Source organism: Prinia subflava, chromosome Z (assembly GCF_021018805.1).
Source record: "Prinia subflava isolate CZ2003 ecotype Zambia chromosome Z, Cam_Psub_1.2, whole genome shotgun sequence".
Lineage (NCBI taxonomy): Eukaryota > Metazoa > Chordata > Aves > Passeriformes > Cisticolidae > Prinia > Prinia subflava.
The window spans coordinates 32,230,621-32,247,540 of NC_086283.1; the positions used below are offsets into that span (position 1 = coordinate 32,230,621).

The 16,920-nt window shown below is 40.4% G+C and overlaps 1 protein-coding gene across 5 annotated transcripts in view; it reads left to right on the forward strand.

The window, feature by feature from the left end:
* PLPPR1 (phospholipid phosphatase related 1) overlaps positions 1-16,920 on the forward strand; it is a 144,385-nt gene that overhangs the window by 51,237 nt on the left and 76,228 nt on the right. For all 5 annotated transcript variants that reach the window (XM_063423300.1, XM_063423297.1, XM_063423296.1 and 2 more), the window contains one exon: positions 15,668-15,775. In XM_063423300.1, coding sequence (XP_063279370.1) covers positions 15,713-15,775 — 63 coding nt within the window. In that variant the 5' untranslated portion in view covers positions 15,668-15,712. The remainder of the gene's footprint in view (positions 1-15,667; positions 15,776-16,920) is intronic.

The window sequence follows — 16,920 nt, forward strand, 5'->3', positions numbered from 1 at the left end:
TGTCTGGCTATAAAAGCAGAGTTATATGTATCCCCTCCAGCCACAAATCATGGTTCTGAGGAAGCATTTTGGCTTCTGCAAGCTTTTTAAAGTAATATTAAAAGGTGAGAGTTATGGTGGAAGAAAGACCATGTGCCAAATAAAAGCATATTCAGTCAGGCTCTGCCTGTGGTCTGTTAAACCAGCAGTCTTCAAAGCAGGGTGCATGCATATCAAGGTGTGCATAAAACAGTTCACTTGGGTATGAAAAACCATGATTTTGTGCTATTAACAAATTTTTAGAACAATGTTTATTTCATCTCTAGCTTAGTGTTTTTACTTTTTCTGTATGTTTTACAAGTTGCATAATATGTTAGGATGGTGGGGGTCTCAGGTTTTTTTTCCCTGGTACTGTTTGCAATTTCAAGAGTTCGGAGATTACTGTGGTAAACCATAGATGTAGCCAAGATCTGCATGCTGCACATAGAACAGCTGTGGTGAATGGTCTTGCATCTAATTTTAGGTCTTAGAAATATGTGAACTACATGCCCTGAGGCAGAACCCTGGTAAGAGAAACAGGAGTCTTTGGGGGGAAAATAGATTACTATAAGCTAAAGAAAAATCCTAGGGCTAGGAAGACAAAGAGGTAGCAAAAACTGCTGTCTTTGCAAAGTGTACATGAGGGGAAGGAGGCTGTAACAGGTACCTTTGCTTAGCATGAAGTTTGTGGAGGGAATGGAAGCAGTAGGACAGTGCTTCAGTAAATATCATGCTGGGGCATTGGTGGGGGTGGGGGGGTCTTGTCAGCAACAGAAAAGAAAACCCAGTGCCCCTATTCTCAGTCCCAGCCAACTGCCCATCTCTTGTCTTCCTTGGGCTGACACAAAATTGAAATGCGGAGACTGGGGAAAGCCAGTGGTGCTGATAATATTGGGAGTTCACCAGGAATTAAAGGGCCCAGAAGCAGTTGCATATTGATGTCACCAAAACCATTGGGTAGCAGATGCAGAGAGTGACACTTGCTCTTAGGACAGGTACCCTAAAGAAGCAGGTAGTGAAAGATAATGAGTGGCTAAAGACTTGCTTATAGCAGAGCAAAGAAGGCATGCACATAAAAGATGAAGCAGCCAGGGTGCTGTATTTGCTGCAGTATGTAATCCATTCCATTGTCATGGATACTGGTGACATAGCATTTCTTGGCTTTTCTTTCCCTGTTCCTGTTTTGTTTGTACTGTCACATATGCAAACAGAGTGATGCAATATTTTTGCTATATGTCAGTTCTCATCGCTGAAGTGACAGGAGAAAAACAAGAACTAAGGGAAGCAGAGGAAGAAGATCAAATTTGAAATGGTATTAATCTCCAAATCAGAAAACTATTTCCTTTGTGAGAATATGTATATTTCATATTACTAATATTGATTGTGTTTAGTAGATCAGGGAATACAGTGTTTCAATATGTAATTTTTTTAAATGGTGTGTAAATGAACATGTGTGTATACATACCTAGAGAAATTAACTTGTGCATTTATAAAATATGATGTTTTGAGCACTAGAAGCAGCAACTGTACATAGATCAGCCAAATCTACAACTGCTTTCCATGATAAACTGAGTTTTAAGAGAGTGCATAAGTCCTTCAGTGTTGTGAATGGGGTGACTGCACCTTTGTCTAATACTGGCTTTGGGGTATTTTAAAAAAGCAGTGTATGAATTGGTGGCCCTCAGATGGGCAGAAAATAACGTGGTTTTTTGTAAAAAACCAGTTTCCTCGATGCAAAAATGCTGTATGTATGTGTATATGTAGCCTTACACCAATTTGCTGGAAATAATTTTTCCATTTTTAAAGAGCTAATCAGATAATTTTTGAAAATTAGAATAATGGTATTCTAGAGTTGAAAGCTGTGCATCAGCAGTGCAGGACTATTAAACAAGACATAATGTTCTGATGGTCTACTTAGAAGGATGGCAGCAAACAGCACAGGACATTATGGCATATTTATACACTTTTGGCAGCTTTTACTGTTCAAATATCTGTTTTATCATATTCTGACCAAGTTAGATTGCATGCAAAATTTTGTTCCCTTTATTTTCAGCCATAGTCTCTCAGGCAATTTGCAGGCTCCAGTAGCATTTGAGTTTATATGAATTTGTATGAACACACACTCATGCTGGTGTGTAAAGTGTCCACAAAATACTACAAGCTAACTTTCTATATAGTTGAATCTGAAATAGGTGCATGTGTCATTAAAACTCTTACAGAATGTGATTTCAGTAACACTCTTAGAAGTAACATTAAGGTCTCAGCTACAAGAATTTCAGAATTCATCTTTGTGGGCTGAGTCACTTTAATTGTAACAGTTCAGTTGTTTGTGTAGACTGTATTGGCTTTAGAAATCAAATGCCTAATAGTTCCAACAGTGTCTGTGTGAGCTTCTCTGAGGCCTTCATAGGCATCACGAGGGAAGAGCACAGACCTCCAAGAAGACCAAGGTTGTCCCTAATCATGAGCTTAAATCCACAGACATGTTTGCAACAGTCTTTCTGGATTCATAGGTGAAAAACCATGTTTTTCAGTCTATCAAAATCTAGGGCATCTCTGTCTATTGAAATCTGGGTGTGGCTTTGTAGCCAGATAAATATTATTGCCTTTTCTAGTAGAAGCACAGGTTCTGAAATAATTCTGCAAGGACAAAGGTTTGTCAGATCTCTGTTGTCAGGGCTTGCCTGAATCTTTGTTCTGTCAACTCTTACAGCAGCTGTCTGAAAGAGTGGTAGGTGTTACCTAATCAGTTTTAGCTTTGGCTTGCTTTTAGATGGTTGTATAATTTAGTGACTATTTTTATAATCTTCATCAGTTTCTCTGCCTAATGGATAGAACTAACAAGTCTCCATTATTTTAAAAATGAACTGTCTGAATAACAGCATGGAGAAGAACACACATGGGACAATAGCAGAGGCCTGAAAACTGTGAACACAAGGTGGTACCAATCAAGCTACAACCAGCCATCCCACCCACTAGGGGGGTGTGTAGTAGACTAAAGAGGAATACGCTCTCACCATCAGCTCTTGGAGAAAAGCTGTGGACAGGGATGGTTTGCCGTAACCCTCTCTGCTATTCCAGACTAAGCAGGATTCACAGAGGAGTCTGTGGATAGCATAACGGTACAGAGAAGGGAGAGGTATTACAAGGTATGTAAATTTGGAAATGTTTTTGTTACAGTTGGCTCTTTTTTTAAATAGTAATAAATAGATTTGGACTAATAACAAGTTGGTTTATTGGTTTTGTGGTTTTGGACTGTTGTAGTCTAACAATACATTCTTAAATTCTTGACTTTCCATCCAGGTAGTGTTTATGAGAGTCACATAAACTGCATGAGCTGTACTACAGTACTGTTGTTAGAAATGGGCAAATTTGGGCTATGGGGGTTATACTTGGCTTACCCTGGCAGCATAATGGACACAGAGATTAAAAAAAAAAGAGGAAAGCAAAAAAAATTTTTTTCATTGCTGTTAAGGAGAACTTTTACCAAGGTGTCTTCTATGAGGGAAAAGAGCAAGTATGGTTAGAAATCCTTTATCTGTCTTGGCAAGGGATGGAAGTGGTGGTTTATAAACTAAGTGAACTGACAAAAGACCCACATAAGATTGAGCTTGCTGCCAGGTTTGCAGGAGTGTGAGTCTGTGCAGTCATTGTGTATCTCCAACAGCTCCACTGCCAAAATGAATACCAGAATATAAGAGGAGCAAGAGGCCCTGCCCCTGGACCTCATTGTCAAAGGCTATGCTGTGGTGAGGCAGTTGTTTGTTTATTTTTATAATATTACAGCTTGCAATCAATACTCACACAGTTTGCTGAGCCCTGAGGGGACAAAATGAATGTTTTTTTTCTTTCTATCTGGAGTCCACTGGCTTGTGTCTGTTACATGACTAGTTTTTAACCAGCTCACCATGATTTTGAGAGAAAAATTTCAATGCAGAATTCATCCCCTGGGAAAAAAAACCTTGGAAATAAATAGAAACATGTTAATCATCTGATTTTCATCCCCTTATCCTGTCTAGGATTGCTATGCTCTGTTCCTTCCTGTGCTCATCTCAATATTTCTGTTGATCTTTATACTATGACCTGTGTGAACACCCTCCAGTAGTGTTGACTTCCTAAGTTGTCATACAAGGCTAGTGGTAGGAGAGGGATTTGGAAATTTACTACAGATGTCCATCTGAAGCCTGAGAGTAGCTGGCATTTTGCAGAGGCTTCATCCTTCCATTTAAAAGTGGATCAGCAGCTTGGTTGGACTTAGGCTCAGCAGATATGGAATATAAGAGCACCATGCAGCATGTATTTTTGAAATACATTTTTAATTTGCATTTCCCAAAATAAGTTCTGTGCAGAGCTGTGAAAGTCCATTATAAATAAAAATATTTCTCATTCTTGCTAATATGTAAGCAGCCAATTGGGTTTTTTTAATAGCTAAAGAGGTTTCAGTAGGACAGTTACCTAAAGAGGTTTTGTAAAGAAAAAACAAATCCAATTTTCTGGAGTAAAGTACAAATTTTCTGAATGAGGAAAATGTCTTTGAATATTTTTTTTCTTAAAATACATAATTTAAATAATTTTAAAATAATATGAAAAATATCTGCTGCAAAACCCTGATGGGTTTGGGAAGGTAAGGGTGGAGTGTTTTCCAGAGTCTATTGTATGGATGGACAACATATTCAGCCTTGTGGTTTTGCATCACAGGGAAAAGCTATGGTCTATTTTCCTCTCTACCTTCCATTCCATAGGAGATTTTCTGTAGCTCATCCATTTTTCCTCATTTGCACCATCACATTGTTACCCTCTGTATTCTTGAAGTTTTCTTTTGCTTTCTTCTTTCCCTTCAATGTCTCCCTCCTTTTTTCACCAGTTAAGAGCCTGAGGTGGAGGCTGCTGGTTTTCTCCTGTTGAAATTGTTCCATTTCCTCAATGTCTGTCAATGGTTTGAATGGGGAGTCAGCAAGTGGAATGGAATTGGTTTCAGAGAATGAACTTCGGTCACAAGCCCTTCATGATAGTATCCCAAATACCAGGGAGATCATTGGTTTCCAGCCAGAGTCTTGCACGACTGTCAGGTGCAAATCAAAAATGGTGTTGATTTTTTTTTTTTGTGAGTTATGCAAATAGGACACTGAACATAGAACTCTTGTGCCATAGGTTACAATGGTGATTTAGCATAAACAGAGTACTTATATCTCAAACCCATGATAAATTAAGTCAGTCAGTTGCAGTTGTGGATCTCAACTATGTTACTTTTGGAATGTTAGCCTGCTATATTTTCATTAAACTAATCATATAACTAATCTCTAATTCAGAATCCTTTATGTATAGGAAGAGTTGCTTTAATGCTGAACACATCTGCCATTTTATTGCTGTAAATACCCTTAAAGATAGTTGGAGTTTTGACCAATCAGTAGTAAAAGAAACAATCAATGCCGTTTGTATTTGTTCAGAAAAGATCACAAGGCAAATAAATTAGTCTAAATCAAGATGACGTGCCTTCAGGTGAGATGGGTGGAGGCCAGAAATAGTCTTTCTTTTTCCCACAAGTTTTCATTTTAGATTCATTTTAAAGTTTGAAAGGCTGAAATGAGAGCTAGAACAGTTTGCTTTTTTTGACTTAAAGGGGTGTTAGGAGCATGACAGGCTTGTAATTGCATGGATAAATGTAGTGGATTTTGGTTTTTTTCTGGAGATCGCTTGTTGTTTCTTTTTTTTAAGAATTCTCTAATGAAACTTGTAGTCACATCCCTTCTTTATTTGTCATATACCACAAATCGCTCTGCGAGAAAGCAGGCAAAACCTTTCATTTATATGGTCTTGCTGATGTGACACCACACTGAAGTCGGTTTCATTCAAACCAACACAAAGTAAGAGATACAGTGTTGCATTGCATTGCAACAGTGCCCATTGTGTCCAGGAGATACAGCTGCTGGCAGGGAAAACAGATGAGACAAGTCTTTCTTTAGTGAAGCAGGTGAAGCAGGAGGATCCATTTTATTTCTTCCTGGACTGGGGCGGGGAGGGGGGCGGAGGGGGGAGTGCGTAACAGAAGGGAGAGAAAAACGGAAGGGCTATAGAGGCTGAATTGTGGGGCTATAAGATGTTGAAGGGGCAGAGTTTTAGGGTTTGGGTCAAAGGAGGGACTAATACAAGGAGAGTAAGATTAGAATTCAGCCTTCTATAAAGGGGAGGATTCCAAAATTCCTCCATTTATAAATTGGTTAGAACAAGGGGATTCTCGGGAGTATGACTTCATAGTTTACAAAACTAAAATGAATATTATTAAGCTGAATTAACTAGTAATAAAAGGGCATTTGAGACTTAATTACAGATGATAAAGTAACAGAAATTATGATACTGAATTAAATTAATACATTTTCACCTAATGAGTTAATAGTTAAATCTCTTTTGGCTTTTGGTCTTCTCACTAGAAAGGGTGCAACTCTTTGATCTCTTCTTGATGAGGCACATACTCTTTAGGGTTTGGTCTTGGCTTTGATACTGGTGTTGTTGTGTTACTCTATTGGATTGATGATGATGACTGTAAAGCTAGGAATGGTGGAAGCAGCAACAATGGGGCTGGCAACAGCATGGCAGGGCTTAGCTTTCTCTTGGCTGACTAGCCCTGCTACGCTTCTGCTACTGAGCGGGCCTGGGGTCGACATGCCCATGGGCTCACTGCTGTGTGGGCTCAGGGTCGACACCTCTGCCAGCTCACTGCTATGGCACGGCAGGGCTCGGCCTTCTCTTGGGCTGCTCAGCTCAGCTACGCTTCTGCTGCTGTGTGGGCCTGGGGTTTGCACCTTTGCCAACTCACTGCTATGCGGATCAAGGGTGGGTCTTTCCACTGGCTCACTGCTGTGTGGGATCAAGGAGAGGCCAGCTGCAGCAGCATGGCAAGAAAGGGGTAAGGTAGGTGGGAGAGGAAGGGAAAATCTGGGACTGGAAGAGAAGGGCTTTGGCTGGAAAAAGGGGATTCAAAAATCCCGTGGTAAGTGCCATCTTAAGGAGCAGTGCCTGAGTCAGCACGGCCACTGCTTTCCCGGCAGGGAACAGGGGATATGGAAAGACAGGGAGCGAAGAAGGACACAGGACAGCGGAAGGACAGTAGCACTCTCACGTCACTTCTGGACAGGTTCTGACCTTTGTCCCACCTTCAGGGAAAGGGAGTGAGGGTAGAGAGGGGCAGAGGTGACAGAGAGACGGTAGCAGCTCTGAGCCATCCTGGCAGTTTCCACTCCATGCCGCAGTCTCAGGAACAAAGCGTAAGAAAGATATGGGTAGTTTCACAGAAAAATGTGGAAGTTCACAGGAGGCAGAACCACTGATCTAGGGCACTGACACTTTGCATGCAATCGTCCATAATCATCCATAAGTAGCCGCCAGGGCTTTATCATCTATAACCTGCAGCAACTGTGTCAGGAGAGTTGATAAGAGTCCCCCAGCATGGTCCTTTTGCAGGCACACTAGCTGCTTGTAGCTCTTAAAAACTCCCTCCCATGAAGTATGAAGAGACTTGTGATGGTAGATGTTAGTCCCATCGCTCCGTCCCAGTAAGCCAGTCCCCTTACTGGGAGTTTCCCTCCCCGTAAACCTTTAACCTCCCTGTAAGATGGGAGATGGAGGTCCCACGAGGTGTAGCAGTCTGCGGGAGGCTTATGGGGTGTTGGTCGTGTGGTCTTCTCTGGTTGCCCGCATTCTCCACCATTTGTTGCATCGCATGGCAATAGTTACTATTGTGTCCAGGAGATACAGCTGCCGGAGGGAAAACAGATGAGACAAGTCTCTCTTTGGTTAAGCAGGAGGATCCATTTTATTTCCTCCCAGACTGGGGAGGAGGAGGAAAGCGGGGGGGGGGCGGGGGGGGGGTGGGGAACAGAAGGGAGAGAAAAATGGAAGGGCTATAGAGGCTGAGTTGTGGGGTTTTATAAGGTGTTGAAGGGGCAGAGTTTTAGGGTTTGGGTCAAAGGAGGGGTTAATACATGGAAAGTAAGATCAGATTTCAGCCTCCTAGAAAGGGGAGGATTCCACAATACAGTGAAAATTTTCAGAAGGAATTCAGTGTCTCACCAAATGGAGCAGACCAACATGATGACACTTTCAGACCTGCTGGACAACGAGAGATTCATGGGTTTGAGAGGGTTCAAAATAGGGCTTGTGGCCATTTTGTTTGGCTTTCTGGATATTAGCATGCATATACCTGCTGTTCTCACAGATATGTTTGGGTTCTACTAAACATCTATGAAATTCTGGCCAAGTGGTGTAAATGAAAATTCTGTTGACAGAATTTGTGGCATTGAGATTTCACTTTCCTCCTCAACAGTGACAAGTTTTTACAAGGCCTCTGCTGTGCTGACATAACACTTGAACTCTCTTGAAGATGTAAGTGGCACAGAACCCTTATCAGTCTGCTTATCCACAGATTTTGTGCTGTTGCTTATTACTCAGTCATACGGTATTTTCTACATGAAGCTGGTAGCAAGGGAAAACAACCCTAATAGGATTCTTGGTATTTGAGGCATCAGTTTCTTCTAGGTAAAAACTCTGCTTTGACACCAGGGATTCAGCAACACATTTTTAAGAGAATGAATTTAGTGGTCAAGATAGTTATTAATGTTGCTTTCTTCATAACCAGGTGGATTTTGTGCTAAGAGTTATCATTTCAGATATGCTGTGAACTATATTACTTAAGTATCACAGCTTGCCATACAATGGTGTTCTGTGATGAGCGCTGAATGTGAAGATACGACTAGCAGAAAAGGGTCAGAATTCTCATCAGAGAAAGTATTTTTCTGCCTTAAATGCTGCAAAATTATTTTTCTGTAATGGTGAACATATGTGGGTTTATTTTGCATATTGTTTTCGTTCCTTTCCTTGCTGTAATCAGTGATATACGAAGTTTACGAACAGTAAGTTTCCTGTACAGGAGTCTGTGAAGACACCTGTGAGAAGCACTTTCACTGATGGGGCAATTTATTTGAATGGTATAGCTATTGAATGGTATAGTTCTCCTAGCAGAAACCAGGAGAGTTTATAATAAATTGTATCCTAGGGTGAGTTCTAGATTCAGTAGTAAATTGAGTTTCTACTTTACAGTTTAGCTCCTCTTTTCAGTATTCTGGCAAAGTGAGACATTGTGCTGCTTACACAGGAAAAGCTCTTGGAGACAGCCACCAGCTAAGGCCTGAAACTTAACACACAACATTTGTTTATGATCAGCCACTAGACAATTTCACAATTAACAACTAAAGATCAAATGTTGACTAAGACACTCAGGTTTGGACAAACAGTTTCTCCAGTCTAACACCATGTTACTGGTCTAGTGGCTATGGTGTTGATGGCTGTCTGCCTCTTAGTTCACAGTGAGTGGATTCTCTGATGATACAAGCGTCTTCCCTCTTTTCCAAGACCCACTGTGTGTAGGACACACCTCCTCATGGGCAACATGATCCAAAGGATAACTTTCTCTTTTGTAGGTAAAAATTAGTGTGTTGTGGGCTACTGAGATAGCAAACTGAGTGCCAGTTGTCTGCCACCTTATAATTGTTGCAGCCATTATGGTATTTTCTTAGTTTTACTGTTTTCAGGCAAGTGGTCTGCACTGTGTTTGGGGTGCAAGGCAGACAAGCAGATCTATTGCCAAAAAGCCATTTGTGCACTTTGTCACGCTGTTTGGCTTTTGAAGTGATTCATGCCCCTGCAACAGGCCGTCTCTACAGGTTAATAGATCTTAAAGGTCTAAAAACATTTTAGAGATTTATGTAAAGTTGTTTATTACATAAACGCATATATCTGAAGGTGAAAAAGTTCTAAATGAGTGGCCTTACAATTGGTTATGAGCTTAAAGTCTTAGAAAAATGAAACATTAGAATAAACAGCAGTTTTAACACAGAATTTAACACAACATCCCAGCCTCAGGTAAAGCAACCTCCAGCTCCTGCCCCCAAGCAGCATTCTTGGCAACAGGGCCATGGTGGCAGGAAAGGGTCCCAAGATCCCAAACTCCAAACAGAGTTCCCAGCCACAGGGTCGCAGTGGTAGGAAGGGGGTCCTGAGATCTCGAACCCTAAGCAGAGTTCCTGGCTGCAAAGTCGCAGTGGCAAGAAGGGGTCTTAGAACACCCAACAGAGTTCCGGTGGCAAGCGCCGCAAAAGGAGAGGGGGCAGGGGACCCCGGGGCCCTGATCCCAAGTGGCAAAGACTACAATAGGTGGTACCTTTAGAATCCCATTTCAGCTCCCTGGCAGGGCTCTTCCCTCAGGCTGTGGAAGGTAGAGGCTGGATCAATAGATCGGATCGATTGATCAATACCTCCACTTCCAAACCAGAGGCTTTTTATCCATATGTTACAAATGCATTTTCATACCTTTATCTACACACTACCCAGTCTAGGTTCAATTGTCAAAATTCGTAAAACTACGAAAAGCAGTATCAAAAACTTACGCATATAGCATATCTATTAACACAAAAAAATCTATCTTACTAACATAAAAATTCTATCTTATTGTGCGTAAAACCTCTATCTTATTGTAGTGAAAAACTGTATCTTACTTGCATAAAATTTATATCTGAAGTTGTAAGCAGTACTCTACTATATTTTTGTTATGTCTAAACTATATAACTGAGCCTGAAGCTCTGAACTTTTACACTAGCAATTAGGCACTTAGAGTATCTTTTCTTAAACTTAAAGCTTAAATCTCTATGCGTGGCTTTATATATTCTAATTTTTTTATATATTCTAATTTTATATATTCTAATTTCTCTAAAGGCTTTAATTCAACTCCTCTACTTTTCTTTCTCTGTAGAGAATCCATAGAAACATGGACTCCAAAATGCCACTGTGGTTGTGGCAATTGAAACTGTGGTTTCAATTACTTTGAAAACAGTAAAGAAGTCTGTACTTAGAATATACTGACTGCCTTTTGCAGTAAAATCTTATCTTTTATTTCTTCAGCCCTTTTTGGTGTATTGGTTCATTTATGTGTTTAACCCTCTATTGTCCTGTTGCAACCAGTTCAGAATTACAGGCATGTTCATGCAGAGGTTGCACTGGGATAATATGGTGCCTTTAGACATGCCAGGTGAAGTTACAAAGAGAGAATGTGGAGCTGTCACATCATGGGGCATGTTAATTAGCCAGTGTTTTGTAAGAGTGCAGTGTGTGTTCTGCTGGTTCCAGCAGCAAGCAGTCAGGGAAACCTGTATTTCTAAAATTTACAATGAGGACTATGTAGTTCTGCAGGAATTAACAAGCACATTTGAAGTGCAGAGGCTGTGTTATCAAGTGGACAGAGCACTGGACAGGAGTCTGAGAAAAAAGTGTCTTTCTTCAATCTATACATTGAGTCATTGTGTGATGTTTGGCAAATTGCTTCAACTGTTTCCCTGTTTTCAACAGGAAATAGAGGAGCCTGCTTTACAGTGAGATCCATAAGAGATAATATAATACATAGTGATTATAAAGATACAGTTCTTCTCCAAAGCTTGGATAATCACTGCTAGCAGCAGCATTATTTTTTTTTCTTAAACTAAATGGAGGTTTGACATATGCAATTTGTGTTTCAGTTGGCCAGACTGATTATTGGTGGAATGGTGCAGAGGTTTTGGTGATATTTTTTACTTGCAAACAGAATTCTTATTTTAATGAGAGTAAAGATCTTTATAATTTGAAGCCAATTACCAACAGAGGTTTGCAAATTGCTAACATAAGTAATTTACATAAAGAAATACTGGTGTTTCAAGCATCTTCTATACTGTTACAGAAATGGCTGGTGTTGCTTCTAATATAATATTTACACCTTGTTTTGGAACAGTGTTAGCTGCTGCTGAAAAGATCATGAAATGAAGAGGCAGAAATTTCTTTTTTTGTGTGTGTCTGCATCACATCCTAGTAGCAAATAACTAGTGGTTACCCTCCTCACCTCTGGTCAGAGAAGATTTGGGACTCTGCTGGGAGGTGGTGTCCCACATGTGCCAGTGGCTTTGTTGCTGCTGTAGTTTGTGCGGCAGCTCCTGGATTTGAGACTGGTGGTCTCTGAGCTACTCTGAGTTATTTGCAAAACAAATATGCATTGATTCTGATTAACTGAAACACAGTTGAAAACTGTGATGAACAGGGTCTGTTAGCATGTCTGGATTGTTGATCTGAGTATTTTCCACCAATGCCCAGATACCAACTGGCAATTTATGAAATAAATTTTTCATCTTCCTACCTATGTGTGACACGGCTTAAAAACCATAGGTTTCACCACTGTCTCCAGAGGAACAGACCATAAATTACTGGTTTGATGACTGATCACACAGAACAATGGTTGAATGTACTATGTCTGCTGCAGGAACTTACACTATAAAGGCCCAGCAAATGCTAGTTTGTCCTAGATATCTCCTTCTTGCTGTCTCCCTCATGCTCACATAAAAGACTTTAGAACATACCTGAATGGGGCATTCTGAAAGCCATGCCCCTGGATGGATCCTTGCGGGAAGAAAATCTCTTCAGCTTGAATTCTCTTTTTCTTTGCTGTCCTTTTCATTCAGTTTTGAATTCACTTACTTAGATTCTCTGTCTTCACTTGTTCTCTCAGGAGATGCCAGACTATAACCTCCTATGCTATAGATATGGGGCTTCTGAAAATGCACAGATGAGGTAAATGGAGCAAGATGAGAACTAATTTTAATTGATTCACAAATGTTTCATTATATGATTATATATACTGTTTTAAGAGTGGAAGCACCTCATAATACCAGAGCTCCAGATTACTATTATTCCCTCTACAGTGGTCCCTAATTAGTTAGAATAGGTTTGACTCGTTCTGTTCTTGTGCTGTGATAACATAGCAGGCCTGAAAAGGTCACAGCTACTGGGATCTAAAAAGACTGTTACAGTTTTGCTCACCTGAGTTCCTTAGCAATTCAGTCAAGTTGATAAAAATAGAAATAGTAAATGTGGAAGGCTGATGCTGATATTATAGCTTTTATTTGCAATTTTTTTTTTTTTGTCAGAGGCTTTGCACTACAAAAATCTGTTCCATGTGAAGAGATCTTTCTGTATTAAAGAACAAGACCTTTAGTAAAACTTCTTTTATGTATTATTATGATTCTTTGAGCAAAACTGGGTTATCTCTGGCTGCTGTGCAGGCTGAAGCATCTGGAGTTTGCAGTAAATGGTTTTGCTGTCAGTATCCTAGAGTCATTGCCTGCTGAAGAAAGACAAAAAATGGTGCTCCCACCAAGAGCACACCTTTGCTTCCTTTTACACTTTTGTCAAGTAACCTGATGAAAAGACCAGTTACAACAAGCACTGGCTAGCTGACCGTTTTCCCACAATCTGGAAATTAGCTGATCATGCAACCATTTGGTCTCTTACTATTTAAGCCTGACACAAATGTGTCATCACATAGGAGAGAAGTTGGCATGTAAAATGCTTTCCCATAGGCAGTGCAGTTTTTTAAACCAGTGGTGCAAAATAAACTTAAAGGAACAGGCATAGTGTTAAACATACATAACATCAGGGCCCCCCTAATGTTAAATCAGGCAGTTTTATAAGACTATGAACCCTCAGTTCCTTTACAAGTTTGTTCAGTTGGTTTCAATCATCTGTTGTGAAAGGTTTTTAAATTCTTGGATTGCTTTGCAACCCTCTGCTTTGGTTAGGAACACACATCAGTTGAAACTGAAGGCACAGCTTGGGGTTACAGTATAGTGGTATGGAAAATCTAGGTTATTTCTAACTTGAGTCTGACGAAGGGTTCATGAAGGTGCTGAGGTATTAGCATCTCTTTGCTAAGGCATTTTAAAAACTGGATTTGCAAAGTTACTGACGGTGTATCTCCTGGATACAGAAAAATGTCGTTGAATAATGCTCTGTAAGCTACTCTGACTCTTTGCTATTCCACCAGGTTCTATGTGTTTGCTAAGTTAAAAAGCCACATGGCACAAGAGCTCAGGGTATTAAAAGTGCTGTTCAAAAATGAACTACTGATTTTTTTCCACAGTCCAAATGGGTTGGATCACCTTGTCTTTTTTTAAGCAATGACACTAACCTGTGAGATAAACCCCGTTTTATCCAATAAGTAAAGTTGAAGTGTGTTTGGAAAACGAGGTGTTTTGAGAATGTTTGTATTTTAGACTGGGATACAGTAGAAGATGGGAGTGTCTGAGCCATGTCACAGGTGATATTCCTGACTATTTTGTTTGCCCTGAAACTGTATTTCTCAATGATTGTCAGTTCAGAAGCTATTCTTGACATGAATGTGGCGTCACTGGAGTCACGGTAGCTCTGCTGTGCCTAAATCCATCACATACATTGTGTATTTTACAACTCTGGGTCAAACTGGGAAAAGCTGAGATAAGGAATACATTAGGAAGTTCATAGGTGGTGAGACAAGAGAGCCTGTGTCATGGTGCAGGTGGCAAGCACTGGCAGCTGATCCAGCTCCTCCATCATAGCCTCAGATGAACTCATTTGTGCTGATCATGGTATTTCTCCATGAAACCCTGCTGCGAGCTGGTGAGAAAGCAGTGAGCCCTTTATGAACCTCACAGGCTCCATATGCCAAGGAGTGAGTTGCCACATAGATGGCAATAAGGTCAAAGAGTTACAGGAAGATGCTGTGCAAAGCATCCTTTACAAAATACATCAGTTTCCACCTCCTTCTTCTTCCCTGGCCCAGACACATGGAGGTGCTTGTCTTCAGGGCAGAGTTTCTTTGCAAGTGCTGGAAGTGAGGCTGGACCCACCTAAATCTGTGCTCTTACTTGATGTGCTCAGGTTGAAATTGATACTAGAGGAATTTGATTTTCTCCTGTGTCTCATGCTCTGTGCAATCCTGCACCTGGCAGCACTGGGCTACACGCTGCTTTTCCAGCTCCGCCTTCCCTTCTACTCTGTATTTTCCGGTAAAAACATTTAAACCAAACTTAAGTTCTTGATGTGTTGCCTCATGCATACGGAAAAACACACACACTGTCAGTAAAATTTGTGTTAGTCTTCTTTTCTCTGCTTTTTTCTACTTTTCATGAAAAAGAGTGTCTTAGCAGTATTACAAGGTTATGTTAATTAGGATAGCAAGTACCCCAAAAATAATGTTAAGTGCATAGAATTTGGTCTGTTAAATATATGAATTTCTATCAGGACAGTAAGGCTCTGCAGAAAGGGCCCAGGTCTCCATAGTGTTTTTGTTGCATTTGCTTGTTACAGTTTGTGAGGTTTTGTGCATTACACATACTGTCATCTTGAACAGATTTATACAGATAAACATTATGATAATGCATACAGTCAGTGTACTGTAAACATGTGTCTTAAAATGCAAGTAATTTAAAAGTAAATTATCAAAATCTCCTGGTCTAAAACACACTGTAGGCAGGTCAGTGGGCTAAAAATGTGGTTTTACAATTCTGAGGAAGAATCTTTTGCTTGGGAAAAGTATTGTATTCCTTATCATTTTTCGATCTGTATATGATGAACCTACATATGTCTCTTCTTTTGTGTTGCAAAAGTAGAGCTTTCTCAGGGTATTTTGTGCACACTTAGACCTTGATATTCTTTGTAGTCTGTGTCCTTCCTCTATTAGGTCAGTGCTCTGTGTTCTGAACCTCGTTTTGCAGTTTGCAAAAATGTGAATTATACTGAAGTATCTCTGTCTTTTCTTTTTCAGGATATAAAGTTTTGAACAGTGCCTCCCCAAGAAGTGTGATGAGAAATGGCTTTAGGAAACAATACCCAGAAAAGTTATTCCATCATCCCCTGCTTCATCTTTGTTGAGGTGAGTGCAGCATTCAGCTGCCAAGCCTACACAGAAGGCAGCTCTTCCCTGCAAGAATTAAGTCATTTGTTAGCCATTTTATTTGTAGCAAAGGATGCTGTCTTAGTTGATCACTTAGATATCTATCTTCATACTTAGTGCCATCAGATCCCCCTGAAAAAAGTCCTGCATGAGTTATCCAGATCTCAGGTACAAGCATGCAAGAACAAGTAGAAACACTGTACCCAAGACTTCTCTGTCTGGTTTTCTGGCTAGTCCTGTGGTACTTGGCAGAGAATGGGCAATAGCTGTAGGTGTAGGTCAGCAGCAGGTGATTGCTCATCTTCCCAATCTTTCCTCAGACCTCTCTCCATCTTGGTGCTGCACAGGGACTGGAACTCATTCAAGGAAATTTCTGATCTCACTGTCTGATGATTCATGGGGTTGGGAAACAACACTAGGCTCTGATTTCAGTTCAAGTGGAACGTAAAATGTAGATGAGACATCCCTGACCTTTAAGTGTGATGAAGAAGCTTGACTTAGCACAAGGGCTGAGAATTGTCTAGCAATGAATCTACAGTTAATGCAACATGTCTTTGTTAAAGGCAGTTAGTGTGGTGGGTTTTAAAATTATTCTTTTATTAATCCATACAGATGGCAGTTTATGGCTCTTCTTTTACTTAGCCTAACACTGATAGACTGGCCAACATTCATTATTCAAATCCACGATTGTTTATCTTGTGCCTATAAGTCTGGGACAGTTTTCCTGGCAAGGGAAGGAACTCTGTGTTTCCAGGGAGGTTGAAAGCTTCCATCAGATTTAGATGGTAAAAAGGAGATAACTGCCTGTAAATAACCGCCTTCAGAGCCATCTGTCTGATGTAGCTTGGATGGAATGCTCACTCTTTGGCCCAAGTTCTGAGACAAGTTGAGCTCTTCCATAAGAGAAGTGCTAGGAACTGTCAAAGGATTAATTACTGTTCTGATGGAGGCAATGGGTCACTGATTTATTCCAACAGCTAGAGAAAGGGTAAAAATGAGTGAAAAGCAGAAATTAGGTCAGAAAAGCACCTAATAAAAACAATTAGAAATGCGATGTCTCAAATTTATTGCTAAACAAGCAGCTCTGAAGACTTTTAGTCCTCTAAAGAAAGGTTAACAACCTA